The sequence below is a fragment of the Chiloscyllium punctatum genome, chromosome 11 (genome assembly GCF_047496795.1).
Source record: "Chiloscyllium punctatum isolate Juve2018m chromosome 11, sChiPun1.3, whole genome shotgun sequence".
In the NCBI taxonomy this organism is placed as follows: Eukaryota; Metazoa; Chordata; class Chondrichthyes; order Orectolobiformes; family Hemiscylliidae; genus Chiloscyllium; species Chiloscyllium punctatum.
Genome location: NC_092749.1, coordinates 38,398,958 through 38,415,298, shown reverse-complemented (window position 1 = coordinate 38,415,298; position 16,341 = coordinate 38,398,958). Strand labels below are relative to the sequence as shown.

The window sequence follows — 16,341 nt, the reverse complement described above, 5'->3', positions numbered from 1 at the left end:
TATATGAATAGGAAGGGTCTGGAGGTATATGGGCCAAATGCTGGCGAATGGAACTAAATTTATTCAGGATATCTGGTCGACATGGATGAGTTGGACCGAAGGATCTGTTTCCATGCCGTACATCTGTGTGACTGAAATTGATAAATTTGTTTTTGTTAGTTAAAGGCGTTGATTGGGATGAAGAAAAGTTAGATACATCAAAATGAGCTCCCGCTCAGTTGTGATCTGACAAAACGATGGGACAGAATAGACGGACTGAATGGCATACAGCTGTTCCTATTTTCCAAAAAGCTATAGAGGAACTTTCAGGAAGGTATCCTCATTTCCATTTTCTCCAAATAATCCAAGGCAAAATGCCCTAATGAGAAGGAAGACAGGATAGAAAGAGTGAATTCATCTTCATCTCTGCTCAAGCAACCATACCCTCAGCACTCCTTAATCCACCCCTCCTCACTCACTCTGTCACTCACAAGCCTAGATAAATCCACCCAGGGGACTGTTGATAGTTCTAAGGAAGGTTTTTCACTTTGGTAACAGAACACAGAAGGAAGCTTGAAGATTCAAGAGCTGAAAATGGGGTCTCACAATGTGGAGCAGATGCTCCACAGAAGTCAGCTTCCAGCTCGTGAGCCTCTGGACTCAGATCTTTGGGGTCCTGTTGCAAAAAGAAGGATGCTGAATACATATAACACTCACATAGAGGCACTGAGGACCATTTTAAAAGATCTCACTCAAATGGCATATGACTAAGTAAGTCTAATGTGACATTCACTCCAGTTGCATTTTTGTCCCTTCTTTCTGCTTGGCTTTGTTCTGCCCAAAATCCTCAAAAGGCCATGTTGCAGTGTAACACATAGCAGAGTCTCTTATTTGCCTCAATAGTGCTCCAGTCTATTTTTCATCAAGTTGCTCAGCAATATCAGAATCCAGTAATCACTTCACTTTCATAATTGTTGCTACTTTCCATATACTTTGCTTCTGCCATCTCATTTTCTATTGTCATCCCTCATCAGTTAATGTGTTTTGTGTTGTTGTTTGTACTATCTTACAAATGTAATGGCAGATCTTCATTTAGTTTAACAGTTTTATTTTGATGATCACTCCACTTCCATTCTATGTCTGTCTTTACCTGATATTTTAACAAGCTGTAAATTCAATATCATTGTTCATTAGTTAAAAAAAGATTAAGCGTCTCCTGTGACACACTTACTTTCTCCTCTTTCTTCTTCACTGCCTGCCTGTCATTTATATGCTCAGCTATAAACACCAGCTCAATGTAACAAATCTCTTTTACATTCATGACCTTGAAAATTACTGGTTGAAAAATCTGTACACATTTGATTGGGCTTCATGTTACTGCCATCTGCTGAGAGATTTTGGTACAGTCCCATTCTTATTCAAGCTGACAGATAAATTGCAGGCCTCTTGTGGCATAAGAGGCAGAATCATGTGTTCATAATGGGTTTGGTAGTTTTAGGGCCACTTAATTAGGTGCTAGCATGGTAGTGGGGACCTTATCATCTTCCCATTGTCACTCTGATAAAGTCTGTGGTGGAAGGCCTGTGGACCACCTTCCAGTCTCGCTGTCAATAGAGGCCTTTGAGTGAGTAACTAGTTCCCAGCTAATGGTCTCATTGCTCCAGTGCTGTTATTAGCCAAATGGCAAGCAAGGGTTTACCATTTACTTAGTTACAGAGTAAATGTTGGTTTATTAAATTGATACTTTGAATGAGCAGGTTGTCCAGTGTGGGAAGTTTAGACAGGCTGGGCTTGTTCCACTAGGCTGTGCAGGAGGATGAGGGGAGATCTGACAGAATTGTATATGATCCTGAATGTTAATTGTGAACACAGGAAGATATCCCTCCTTTGGGTCACTGCTGAGCCACAGGGCACTGTTTTAGAAATAGGCGTTGCCCTTTTAGGACAAAAACCAGGAGAATTGTTTTTTCTGAGGATTGTGTGAACTCTCAGCCTCAAGCTGGTGGAGGTTGTGGCACTGAATATCATGGAGAGCACACCAAGCAAGGTGGGGCCACTTGCAGGTCGCAGGAACTGCCCCTTTGACTCTATTGCCAAACCCCATCCCCCTTATCCCCTGTCCGCTGACACATGTCCCACCACCCTGGGTCTGGGATCCTGGGATAATCCCAGGCCTCAAGTAGTGCCTTCAACTGACCAGCAACTCTGGGGATGTGGGATTTTTTCTGAAGAGACCTTGTTCCCAGTGAAAGGCCAGCCACCTGCATGCCAAGTACCCAGGCAGAACAAGAAAGGCGAGGCCTTCCCTTAAAGGGGCAGCACGGGGCTTTTGTCAGCAGTCCACCATGAGGAACAGGCAAGAAAGTGGAGTTAAGGCAAATGATCAGTCATTATTGTACTGAATGGCTTCAATGGTACTAAAATCACCTAATGTCCTAGTTTTACTTGCTTTCTGAAATCACCAGGTCCTTGCAACAGTAACACAATAACTCGCATTTACAAAACATCTTTACTGCAGTAAAATGTTCCAAGGTATTTAACTGGAAATAAATTAGACATCAAGACAATAAGGAATTGCCAGCACAGGTGACTAAAAGCTTTGTCAAAGAGGTAGTTTTTAAGGGGCATCTTAAAAAAGGGAAAGTTAGACAGGTAATGAGATTTACACACTGTGCCAAGCTTTATGATAGACATGGTTGTCTTTCAATTTAAGATTGCTACCTTAATTGTAAAACAGCCAGGTTTACTATTCATTGGTGATGTTACATGGAAGTAACGTTATCACAATATTTTCACCATGAGTGACATTTTTGTACCCATCAGTAATAGCACACCTCAGCAAATTTAAAAGATAAACAATCTCACTTGTTTAGCTTTGTGAGTCTTTTCTGAACACCTTAATGTGAGTAACAATCCCATGTAATTGTCTTGGTCAGACTCAGTTACCATCCTATTATAAACCAAGCCTGAACCTTGTAGCCACACCAAACCTGACATGAGGTCTGCATCTTACAGGGTGCGTGGTCTCCTCGCATGACAGTTTGTCTTTGGAGGGTGATGGGACTAACTCCTCCCCTAGGAGCTGAACAAAACTCTTTGGATGAGACAAATAGACACCATTTTTTTGAGGAATCAGTTGGGCTTATGTCATGCTTATTAGATCTATACAGATAAATATGTATATAACTAACGTATTACTTATTTTATTAATATTATTAATAGAAAAATAGATTAATGTTTGAAGTTAATAGCAGATGGAAAACTTGAATTGCCAAGGTCAAACCTTATGTGAAAAATTACAACTATTCATTGGAAAATAAATGTAACACTCAAAGTCAGCATTAGATGGAATCTTAAATTCTCCATATTGCTGTGCTTTTTAACAAAAGATTTATTGCAGAAAAGTGGCAAAGCAAGTCACAAAGTTGATGAGGAATAAAACCCCTGGATTCTTTCATCTCTAAGATGTGATATAATTTCTAAAATTGCTTTGATCAATGACAAATCCAGTGGCAGAAGGTGTATGTGGTTCAGGGTAATTATTTTATCAATACTCCTCGAGTTCTTAACTTGTAAATATATCAGCAGTGACAGCATATTCAAGGGGAATTTTGTAGAATTTCTGAGATATGTCATACTGGCAAAGTTTACTATTACATTACATATATGGATAAACACAGTGTGGCACTGGGTTACAGCACCATTGTATACTGTAACGAAGGATGGATTGGAAATTAGGAAGGAACATATTTGAGCCCTGTCAGGGAGAACTGCCAAAAGGGCCAGTCTGACCGAAGTGTTAACTAAATTAGTTTTACACTGTGATATTTGGATGTTCTACTGATTTTACAATCACCAGGGGAGGATGTCTATGAGTCTAATTTCAGTTTTATTTCTTTCTGGTTCTCTCCAGATGACAGCTGGTATTACCCTTGTTCCCCAGGAGAACTGATGATGGATTTAAAAACTTACAAAGCTTTTTCAGCTACCACAGCAACCAATGTGACAATTTTCCCATAATCTATTAATAACAATTATGACACCATATCCAAAATACAGGACAACACATAACATTTTGGTCTCCATGCTTAAGGTTAGATTTACCTTAAAGGGGCTACAATGTGGGTTCACTCAACTGATTCCTGGGATGACAGAATTATCGTGGGAGGCCACTACAATGCAGCTATACTGTCTGAAATGCAAAGAAGTGATCTCTTCGAAAGAAATAAGGTTCTGAGAACACTGGATAGAGTTGATTATTTTCCCTTTCTGGAATTAATGTGTGGGATAAGGGATCAGCGTCTGAGGACAACGTTCACGTGAATTTTTAAATTTCTCGACCCTAGAGGAATTAGATTACAGTGTGGAAACAGGCCCTTCGGCCCAACAAGTCCACACCGACCCGCCGAAGCGCAACCCACCCATATCCCTACATTTACCCCTTACCTAACACTACAGGCAATTTAGCATGGCCAATTCACCTGACCTGCACATCTTTGGACTGTGGGAGGAAACCGGAGCACCCGGAGGAAACCCACGCAGACATGGGGAGAACGTGAAAACTCCACACAGTCAGTCGCCTGGGGCGGGAATTGAACCCAGGTCTCTGGCGCTGTGAGGCAGCAGTGCTGATCACTGTGCCACCGTGCCGCCCACTAAACGCTCAATCACTGAGTACGGTTGTGAATTCCAGATTCTCGGAATCTGACAGAATCAAGGGGCCTTAGTCAGAGGTATGTAACGGCTTAATGATATTATTAACTAATCACTTTTGGAAAATTTCATTCAATTCTGGTTCTGCGTTCAAATCTGTAAACAGGTTAATTCTGAGGCATCTTTCTCACCAAAAGGAAACTATTCACTAGGCATGTTAATGGTGTCATACACTGCCACCTGCAGGAAAACAAGCTTCTGCACCAATGCAAAAAACAACGGTATCTTCTAATGTTTTCAAATGTTTGCAGTTTACAACATCGATTTCATGTTTATATTTATATGGCTGTGTTGAGGGAAGTGGGATGGGGGTTGCTTGCCAAGAAAGAGAGAATCCGAGGTATAGAGAAAATGGGATAGTAGACTAGAGGGGGTTAAAGGTAGGGAGCAGCAAGAGTGTGTAGGGATATAAACATCACGACTGAGATTTTAAATTGATTGCATTGGATGTGTTGAGAGAAAGTGTAGGTCATGTTTGCAGGAGTAATGTTTGAGCTGGACCTGCTGTAGTTCAGGATATGGCCAGAAGCATTTAGCATGTGCTGATGTTTACAGAGGGTGGATAATAAGAGGCCATGTGGAAGAACGTTGGAAGAGTTAAATTTGCAAGTAACAAAGGACTACTGAGGTTTGAGGTAGGAGGACAGGCAGACAACATTATGGAAGTCAAGGTGGTCGATATCTGGTGAAGGAGAATATATAGAGTCAGCATTTCAACTCAGTATGAGTCAGATATCAAGATTACAAGTCTTTTTCAGCTAACAGCAATGGCTGGGTGAGGATGAAATTGCAGTGAACAAGATCAATTATTAAGGAAGTAATAGCAGAACATTTAGAAAATCATAATCTAATCAAGCAGAGTCAGCATGGCTTCATGAAAGGGAAGTCATGTCTGACTAATTTATAAGAGATTTCTGAGGAGCTCTCGACTAGGGTGGATTGAGGGGAACCAGTAGATGTGTTGTATTTTAATTTCTAGAAGGCATTGGGCAAGGTACTTCACAAAAGATTAAGTCGTAAGAGAAGAACCCACAGCGTTGGAGGTAGTATGTCGGCATGAATAGGGAATTGGCTAATGGGCAGGAAACAGCGAGTGGAGTTAAGGGGTTCATTTTCAGATGGTGACCCGTGACCAGTGGGGTTCAACAGGAATCAGTGCTGGGCCTGTAGATACTAACAATATATATTAATGACTCGGAGGAAGGAAGTCAATGTACTGTCGCCAAACTTTAAGTTTTTTGAATTTGTTCACAGGATGAGGGTGTCACTGGCTGGGCCAGCATTTATTTCCCATCGCTAATTGCCCAGAGGGCAGTTAAGAGTCAACCACATTGCTATGGGTTTGGAGTCACATGTAGGCCAGAACAGGAAGGAGGGCAGTTTCCTTCCCTAAAGGGCATTAGTGAGCCAGATGGGTTTTTCCAACAATACAAAGTCACCATTAGACTCCGAATTCTAGATTTTTTAAAATTCAATTTCCACCATCTTCCACTGCGGGATTCGCAGAATATTTCCTGGGTCTCTGGATTAACATTCCAGGAATAATACTACTCGGCCAGTACCTTCCCTGATGACAATGAAATAGGTGGAAAGGCAGGTTGTGAGAGGGATACAAATAGGTTTCAGACAGATGCTGATTGGTTAAGTAAGTGGGCAAAAAGTTGCCAAATGGAGTATAATGTGAGAAAATGCAAAGTTGTTCATTTTGGAAGGGGGAGCGAAAGAACAGAATAATATTTAAATGGAAATAAAAACTACAGAAAGCTGCATCACAAAGGGGATTGGAGATATTTGTACATGAAAAATAAAGAGAGCACACAGATGCAGCAGGTAATCAGGAAGGTTAATGGAATGTTGGCCCTTATTTCAAGGGGGTTGAAGTATAAGAGTAGGGAAGTCTTACTGCAAAGTTTGGGAGAAGATTTGTAGCTCGGGTGCTCGTTGTTGTGGTTCTGTTTGCCGAGCTGGGAATTTGTCTTGCAAACATTTCGTCCCCTGTCTGGGTGACATCCTCAGTGCTTGGGAGCCTCCTGTGAAGCGCTTCTGTGCTGTTTCCTCCGGCATTTATAGTGGCCTGTCTCTGCTGCTTCCGGTTGTCAGTTCGAGCTGTCCACTGTAGTGGCCGGTATATTGGGTCCAGGTCGATGTGTTTGTTGATAGAGTCTGTGGATGAGTGCCATGCCTCTAGGAATTCCCTGGCTGTTCTCTGTTTGGCTTGCCCTATAATGGTAGTGTTGTCCCAGTCGAATTCATGTTGCTTGTCGTCTGTGTGTGTGGCTACTAAGGATAGCTGGTCGTGTTGTTTCGTGGCTAGTTGGTGTTCGTGTATACGGATCGTTAGCTGTCTTCCTGTTTGTCCGATGTAGTGTTTTGTGCAGTCCTTGCATGGGATTTTGTACACTACATTAGTTTTGCTCATGTTGGGTATCGGGTCCTTTGTTTTGGTGAGTTGTTGTCTGAGCGTGGCTGTTGGTTTGTGTGCTGTTATGAGTCCTGGTAGTTACAGTAGTCTGGCTGTGAGTTCGGAAATGCTCCTGATGTATGGTAGTGTGGCTAGTCCCTTGGGTTGCGGCATGTCCTCATTCCGTTGTCTCTCCCTTAGGCATCTGTTGATGAAATTGCGAGGGTATCCGTTTTTGGCGAATACTTTGTAAAGGTGTTCCTCTTCCTCTTTTTGTAGTTCTGGTGTGCTGCAGTGTGTTGTGGCCCTTTTGAATAGTGTCCTGATGCAACTACGTTTGTGTGTGTTGGGGTGGTTGCTTTCATAGTTTAGGACTTGGTCTGTGTGTGTGGCTTTCCTGTAAACCTTTGTGGTGAATTCTCCGTTGGGTGTTCTCTGTACCATCACGTCGAGGAATGGGAGTTGGTTGTCCTTTTCTTCCTCTCTAGTGAATCGGATTCCTGTGAGTGTGGCGTTGATGATCTGGTGTGTGTTCTCTATTTCTGTGTTTTTAATTATTACAAAGGTGTCATCCACGTATCTGACCCAGAGTTTGGGTTGAAGTTGTGGTAAGACTGTTTGTTCTAACCTTTGCAATACTGCTTCTGTTATGAGTCCAGAGATCGGTGAGCCCATGGGTGTTCTGTTGATTTGTTCGTATATTTGGTTATTGAATGTGGTGTGTGTTGTGAGACACAAGTCCAGTAGTTTAAGTATGCCGTCTTTGTTGATAGGTTCAACGTCCTGTTGTCTGTTATGTCTGTCCAGCAGGTTGGCTATTGTTTCTTTGGCTAGTGTTTTGTCGATGGAGGTGAACAGTGCCGTTACATCGAATGAGACCATAGTTTCTTCCTTGTCTATGTGTATATTTCTGATGATGTCCAAGAATTCCTGTGTCGATTGTATAGATTGTCTGGATCCGCTGATCAGGTGTTTCAGTTTCTGCTGTAGTTCTTTGGCCAGTTTGTGTGATGGTGTCCCTGGTAGTGATACTATGGGTCTGAGTGGGATGTCTGGTTTGTGCACTTTGGGTAGTCCATAGAATCTGGGGGTGTTGTTGCTTTCAGGTTTCATTCTTTGTAGGTCAAACCTGGTTATCTGTCCGTTTTTTTGTAGATTCCTCAGTGTGTTGTTTATCCTATTGGTGAGCTGTGGGGTGGGGTCAAACTCCCTCTTTTGGTAGGTGTTGGTATCTGCAAGTAGTTGTTGTGCTTTTTGCATGTACTCTGCTTTGTCCAGGATGACCGTCATTCTGCCTTTGTCTGCTGGTAGTATGATTATGTTCTTATCGTTTCTTAGTGATTCTAGTGCTTCCCTCTCCTTGGTGTTGAGGTTATGTGTTTGTTTTTTTTTGTTATCAGCGGTACGATACTTTGTCTCACAGTTTGTTGTGTCTCTTCTGTCAGTCCATTGTTCCTGAGTGTGTATTCTAGTGCTGCTAGGAAGTCTGCTGTCTTGGCGTCCCTGTGATTGTAGTTGAGTCCCTTGGCCAGTATTGTTCTTTCCATGTCTGTGAGCTGTCTGTGGGAGAGGTTTTTAACCCAGGTGTGTGTTGTGGTGTCCTCTTCTTTGTGTGTTAGTTTGGCCATTTTTTCTTTTAGTGCCGTTTTTTTGCGGTGTGTGGTCCTGTTCTGTCCTATGGTGACGGTCTGTTCTATGGTCCGGGTCCATTCCTGATTGGTGGTTTTTGAAATTAATGATTTTTGGCGTGCAATTTCTTGTCTGTATTTGTGTAGTCTGTTGTGAGCGTCTGTAATCATTACCTGGATCATCCTGAATCCGTTCTGTCTGGCTGTGTCCCTGGCTTGTGGATTGTTGACTGGTGGTCTGTATCTGACACATGGTGGAAGGATTCGATTCTTTCGGCATTCATGCAGGAACCGGAGTTGTTCGTATGTGGCGCTTGGGCGGTTGGCACAGGATTCCCATTTCCTAGCTTGTCTTAGCGTCTCTCGCCCGTAGGTGTTCAAGGTTTGGGAGAAGATTTGTAGCTCGGGTGCTCGTTGTTGTGGTTCTGTTCGCCGAGCTGGGAATTTGTCTTGCAAACGTTTCGTCCCCTGTCTAGGTGACATCCTCAGTGCTTGGGAGCCTCTGTGAAGCGCTTCTGTGCTGTTTCCTCCGGCATTTATAGTGGCCTGTCTCTGCCGCTTCCGGTTGTCAGTTCAAGCTGTCCGCTGTAGTGGCCGGTATATTGGGTCCAGGTCGATGTGTTTGTTGATAGAGTCTGTGGATGAGTGCCATGAACTCGGCGAACAGAACCACAACAACAGTCTTACTGCAACTATACAAGGTGCTAGTGAGACCATATCTGGAGTACTGTGTGCAGTTTTGGTCCCCTTATTTAAGGAGAGGCAGCATATCATTAGGGGCAGTTCACAGAAGGCTCACTGGGATGATTCCTGATATGAAGGGAATGTCTTATGAACAAAGATAAAAGAGGTTGGGATTCCAGGTTAGAAGAATGAGCGATGACCTCACTGAAACACATGCATTTCTTAAAGGGCTTAACAGAGTAGATGCTGAGATAATATTTCCCCTCATGGGACAGCCTTGCTCCAGAGGGCATAATGGCACACGAAATGGCAACTTTGTACACTTTTCACTGTACTCATGTGTCCCTGTACTTGAGTACATGTAACAATAAAACCTAATTTCAATTCTAGTCTCAGAATAAAGGCGCATCAACCTAAGACTGAGAAAAGGAGGAATTTCTTCTCTCAGAGGGTTGAGAGTCATTGGAATTCCTGTACATAGAGAGCTGTGGGGGCAGAGTCATATCTAGTTAAGGCTGAGATAGATAGATTCTTGATCATTAGGAAAAATTGAGGATTAAGGGGAAAGGGTGGGAAAGTGGACATGAGGAATGTCAGATCAGTCATGATCATACCGAAAGATAGAGCAGGCTTGAGGGGTCAAATGGTTTACTCCTGTTCCTATTTCTTATGGTTTTATGGTGTTACGACATGGGCCTTGATTTTCACCAAATTGGGCCAATCAGGGAGGCACTTATCAGTGGCGTGTGGGACCTGATTCTGGGATTCCTGCCCCCATTTCCATTTTCAGAAATTATCATTGACATTAAATAAGGATATTGGGAGCCAGCCCAGACACTGCTCTCCAGATTCAACACAGTGGGGGTGAACACTTTAAACATCGGCTCATAACTTTATTGAAGTCAGGTCCCTTCAGCAAGCTGACAAGGTTCAATGCTAATCTGAACAGTCGTGATCCATGTGGAAGCTAGCATCAAGTCATCAAACAAAAATAACTATTCAATATTCACACTGAAATACATCGGAGCCTCTTACCTTCTCATCAAGTTGTCAATCAATCATTTCATTATACTATTAATTGTGTCAATGTCAGAAGTTTACATTCACTTCCAATCCTTAATCTTAAAAGGCAGTGAAAAAAATCTTCAAAAAAGAGGTTATCACAAGGAAATAAAGTAGCTAATTGAACAAAGCTTTCCCTCCTGTCTACAGTTGCATGGACATTACTAGCTGGGATCTAGGTGATTAGCCATTCTTAAAGGTCAGCCAGACATTCAATATGAAGGGCTTTTGCCCGAAACGTCGATTTCGCTGCTCGTTGGATGCTGCCTGAACTGCTGTGCTCTTCCAGCACCACTAATCCAGTATTCAATATGAGGCCCACAGAGTATGTGGCACCAGTTAGTGCCTTGCACCATTGTCTTAGTCAACCACCCCCCGCCCCCACGCTCCCACCCCACCCCGAGCTTCTTTTTTTTCTTGCTTTTCATCAGATTCTCTTTTCCCAGCTGTGTATTTACTTTAAACCTGTTGTATCTCTTACGTTTCTTCAGACTAATTAAAGCCTTTGACCCAAATGTCTTTTTTCCCTTGTCTGAAGCTGTTGCCTGAGCTGCTGTATATATCCAACATCACTGTTTTTATTTCACATTCCCAGCATGTGCAAAATATTGTTTCTTTTATCATTACCATCACTTAGAATGTTTAACTGAAGGGAATTGAGATTCATCAACAACAAGCAGTTGAACAACTCAGAGGCACTGGAATGGTTAAAGCAACTGTTAAATCAGGGACAAGGACTTATCTTTGGGAAATTATAGATAATGGTGAAAAAGTGATTAAAAAAATACTCAGACTACAATCAACTGGGGTGAGTTGACCTAATGAATGGCAATCCCACTGAGGTACACAATGGTGAAGAGATATTTGGGGAAGGTTTGGGGACTCAACCGTGTCAAAGATTTCAGACATAATACACACTGGTTACTGTCACTTGTGACTTTTATGTGGACCATTTCAACGCTGTGGCAGGACAGAAAACTGACTGGAAATTTTAAAATATGAAGTTGCAGGAAAAAAATGCACAGATTGAGACAATAACACATTCACAAACTTTAGAGAGGAAGGGGAGATTGGACACTTGCCATTTGCAAAACCCCAAGGTGCGAAAGGTGAATTTTTTGATAAGGGGTTTGCTGGTGTCAGATTTGAAAGAGAGGTCTGAAAGGGCAACTTTTTCATGCGGAGGGTGATGCGTGTATGGAATGAGCTGCCAGAGAAAGTGATGGAGGCTGGTACAATTACAGCATTTACAGGCATCTGGATGGGTACATGAATAGGAAGGATTGAGAGGGATGTGGACCAAGTGTTGGCATATGGGACTAGATTAGGTTGGGATATCTGGTTGGTGTGGATGAGTTGGACCAAGGGGTCTGTTTCCATGCTGTACATCTCTATGACTCTATAACTGCACCCAAAGTGTTCACAATATCAACTAAAATAGCACTCAGGAAGGGAAGTTGAGGGAATAAGAAATTTCTGAGAATGGGATCAAAAAAAAATGAGCTTATTGGGCAAGCTAAAATTTGAAAAGCCATGGCAGCAATTAGGAGAGGAATTGAAGATATTGCAGATTCAAGAATCCAGGCAAAGAAAGTCCAAGAAGTTAGGCCGAGCAGAGACAGCTGAAATGGTGATCTTAACCTTCCTGGTAAAGACGTCTTATTGGAGGTGTTAGAGGTGAGTGGAAAAGATGATTTAAAGAGACTGTTGAAAAAGGGATGAAAATAACTTGAGGTCTATCTTTGTTTTCCATCAGGATTATGAATTAGTGGCCAGTTCTGGGGAAGGATAGTGAGTTCTTGCACTGATGGGCTTGAAGTTTTTTTATGCTTTCAAATCCCATTTGACATCCCCAGAGGACACGAGAAATACTATTCATCATGAAGCGCTGAAAGTAAGACATAATGAAAGTACAGATCTGCCTTTTTGATAAACCGAAGTCCCAACTCTCGGGTAATCATAAAAGATCCCATGGCACTACTGCAAAGAAATTGAAGGGAGTTCTCCCCGGTAGCCTGGCCAATATCACAAAAACACTATACCTGGCCATTTTCATACCGCTGCTCAATGGAACCTGCTGTGGGAATTTGGTTTGCACACTTCTACCGTACCACTGTGGCTACACTTCAGAAGTGAAAAGAACATTGTGTGTTTGGTCTGTGAAAGGCTCTATATAAATGAAACCCTCCTTTCTACAGGTTCATTGACCTCTTCTTCCATCAGCCGATATCATTGGTTAAAATGTTATAACATTAAAATATCATTACATAATCAAAATGAATAATCTTCAACATTTTCTACACCTTTGCAGTACAAAGTAACTTACTAACAGGAGAAGGAGAATGGACTTCTTACCTTTGCATTGTAACCCCTGTTTCATCAGACCCCAGAGCAAAGAGCCACAGTGATCACAGAATGTGGGCACTTTGAAATTATGAATGCTAAACTTATGAGGCATGTTAACACTGAAGCGCTGGGAGCCCACCTGCACAGAAAAAGACGCATATGAGCCAATGTTTCTGAATTGGTTTCAGACACTTGTACAAAACAAAACAGACATGGGAAGCACTGGGCTTTAACAGAATTGTGCTTCACAGAAATTAATGACATGTAGGACAAGAGCACCTGAAGTAAGGATACACTCTGATGTATCTTTAGTTAACTTTGCTGGAATTTCATGCAGCATCAATAGGTTTATTGCTCAGCTATTTTTGTTCTATCATTTATTATATCACAAGGGCAAAACAAATTAGTGAGACCAACATGGCTGCTCAGCCAATAATGTCATCATGCTGTTGACAATGTAACAAAACTCTATTCCTCTTGTTCCCAACCTCTCAAAAATGTGGCTGGTGTCCAACTGACCTAGTTACAACAACAATATTTATTTATATGGTGTATTTAATGTGATAAAACATCCCCAAGTGTTTTCAAGGAGCATTAGTAAACAAAATACAACACTGAGCCACATAATGATATATATAAGGATTAATGACCAAAAGCTCAATCAAAGAGGTAATTTTTAAGGTGCACCACATGGAAACAAAGACAGGAAGGATAACAGAGAGGTTTTTGGAGGAAATTTCTGTACTTAGCTCACAAGCAACTGAAGGTATGGCCAAAAAAATGTAGTCTGATCAGAATTGGGGATGGTCAAGGCACCTGAATTAGAGGAGCAGATATATCTAGAAATATTACGTAGTGAGAGGAGATTAGAGAAATAGGAGAGCGTATGCCATGGAACAATTTGAAAAGATGGAGGAGAATTTAAAGATTGAAGGAGTGCTTAGCCAGAAGCCAATGCAAGGCAGGGACATAGGAATGACAGATTAATAGGCGTGAGTTAGAACACCTACTAAGTTTTGCTTTACATTGAATTTACAAAGAATAGAAAATAGTCAGCCCAACCAGACGGGTATTTTATCAGTTAATGGCAGAGGAAACAAAGGCATGGATGAGAGTCTCAGCAGCAGGTGAGCTGGGAGAGAGGTGAAATTAAGCAACATTGAAAAGGTGGAAATAGGCATCACAATGGTGTCGATATGTGGTTATAATGTCAACTCGTGGTTGAATATGACACCAAGGTTGTAGACAATCTGATTCTGCCTCAGTCCAGTTTTCAGAAAGAGGGCTGGAGTCAGTGGCTTTGGGAATAGTGCTTTTGGCAGGGAGCAAGGACAGTTGTTTCAATCTCCCCAAATATTTAGTTGTTGAAAACTTATACTAATCCTGTACTGGATATCAGAAAAGCAGCTGGATGAGTTCAGTGCAGTGAGGGGAGAGTTGGTGCTGTGAGAGAGTGCGTGTCTCACCATGCATGAGGAAATCAACCTGCTGTCAGATGATGTCACCGATGGTGTAGCATGTAGATGGGAAAGAGAGAACAAGTCTAAAAGAGATTCTTGGGAGACAGCAGAGGCAACGGCGCTGGAAGAGAAATAGAATCCACTACAGATCTTTTTCAGAGTATGGTATAAAGGTAGCAAAACTACAAGGCCGATTCACCCAACTGGAAGATGGTTTCAAGGTGCTGGAGAAGGATTGCATGTTCAATTGTGCCAAAGGCCACAGAGAGGTTGAGAAGGATGAGAGCTCACTAGGAGGCAATGTTCAGTGTGATTTGGCCAAATTATGTTAGCGATCAAATGCATGGAGATTGCAGCATAACATAGATAAATGTGAGGCTATCCACATTGGTCGCAAAAACAGGCAGGAATATTATTATCAGAATCATGATAGCTTGGGAAATGAGGAAGTGCAATGAGATCTGGGTATCTTCATTCACCAAACACTAGAAGTAATTCTGCAGGTGCAACAGGTGGTGAAGAAAGCAAATGGTATGTTGACTTTCATAGTGAGAGGATTCAAGTACAGGAGCAGGGATATCTCGCTGAAACTGTGTGAGGTAAGATGACACGTGGGAATATTGTGTGCAGTTTAATCTCCTTATCTGAGGAAGGATGCTCTGACTATTGGGGGAACACAAAGAAGATTAATTCCTGAGATGGTAGATTCAGGGGAAACTGAATTAGTTAGGATGATATTGTCTAGAGTTTCGAAGAATGGGGGGAGGGGTGATCTCACCGAAACATATAAAAGTCTAACTAGGATGGGTCAGGTAGATGCAGGAAAGGTAGTTCTCAGTGACTGGGGAGTCCAGAACCTGGGTTCAAAGTCCAAGGTCAAGGGGTAGTAAGCTTTTTAGGAGAGAGATAAGGGGAAGAATTTCTCCACTCAGAGAGTGGTACATTCTCTGCCACAGGTAACTGAAGAATTTCAAAAAAGATTTGGATATTGTTCTTAGGACTGAAAACCTCAATTTTTAGAAAGGAGGAACAGGATACTGAGTCAGATGATCATATTGAATAGCGGAGCAGGCTCAACCGCACGAGTGGTCTACTCCGGCTCCTACACTCTACATTTCTACGTAATTGGAGAATTCAAAATATATACCTCATCCTGTGCTTCTTGCTTCTTCAAACCAGCACACTTGGTTATGATAAGTTCGTGACATCGCTTATGCACTACACAGGTACAGACTGCAAGTTCAAATAAATGAAATATTTTAATTCAGTGTCAGATTTAAACTTCATAGAATACTAATCAAGGTGAGAAAGTGGAAGTGCAACAAGATAAAACCAAAAACAAGCTTAAATCCACCAACTGAAATTGTCAGTAAAGGTTCTGATATACCTGATCTCTCTTCTGTCTTTTTTCTTTTAACATCTAAAATTAATCAGCATTATTATTATTCTGTCGGCAAAACTGCATCTAGACATATCCAGAGATACCATATATACTCATGGAAAAGTCAAATTTTTTAGTCTATTTTTAAAGGTTCAATTTATAGGGGCAACTAATACACAGGCACTAGTTTTGAGGGGATGAAATGCATGCTGCATATTTGAAATACCATATTATTAGCAGAAGTTGATTTGATCGTTCAAATAATCCCGGGTAAAGAAGACAGACACAGTGAATTAGGGTAAAGATAATTACCAGATAAAAGCAAGAGAAACAAGAATGAGTTACTGGTAGGAAAGTTTATTTATGCATACCAGTATGAAAATTTAACATATCAAAGAATCATTGAAATCCTGCAAAATCACACTGTTCAACATCCTCATGGCTTGGTATAATGGCACACTTAAAACTAAACGTTTATTAAATTCTGGATATGTAAGCATCTTGAACTTTCCCGCCAAATTCTTCTACTTCCCTCCCATTTACTCTCATATGCAATGAACATTAGCAACATTAACAAATTTGTCAAAGAGTTAAAGGTATTTGCAGCTAATATATCTCACTTTTATTCAGATACAATGGCACAATTAAAATGATTAATGTTTAACGATATTAACTTTTGGATGTATG

At 41.6% G+C, this 16,341-nt stretch overlaps 1 protein-coding gene across 2 annotated transcripts in view; it reads right to left on the bottom strand.

Moving 5' to 3' along the window:
* Nucleotides 1-16,341, bottom strand: part of prkcea (protein kinase C, epsilon a) — a 589,489-nt gene that overhangs the window by 214,221 nt on the left and 358,927 nt on the right. For both annotated transcript variants that reach the window (XM_072580649.1, XM_072580650.1), the window contains 2 exons: nucleotides 15,421-15,506; nucleotides 12,823-12,952 (listed from right to left, as the gene is read on the bottom strand). In XM_072580649.1, the coding sequence (XP_072436750.1) occupies nucleotides 12,823-12,952; nucleotides 15,421-15,506 (216 nt within the window). The remainder of the gene's footprint in view (nucleotides 1-12,822; nucleotides 12,953-15,420; nucleotides 15,507-16,341) is intronic.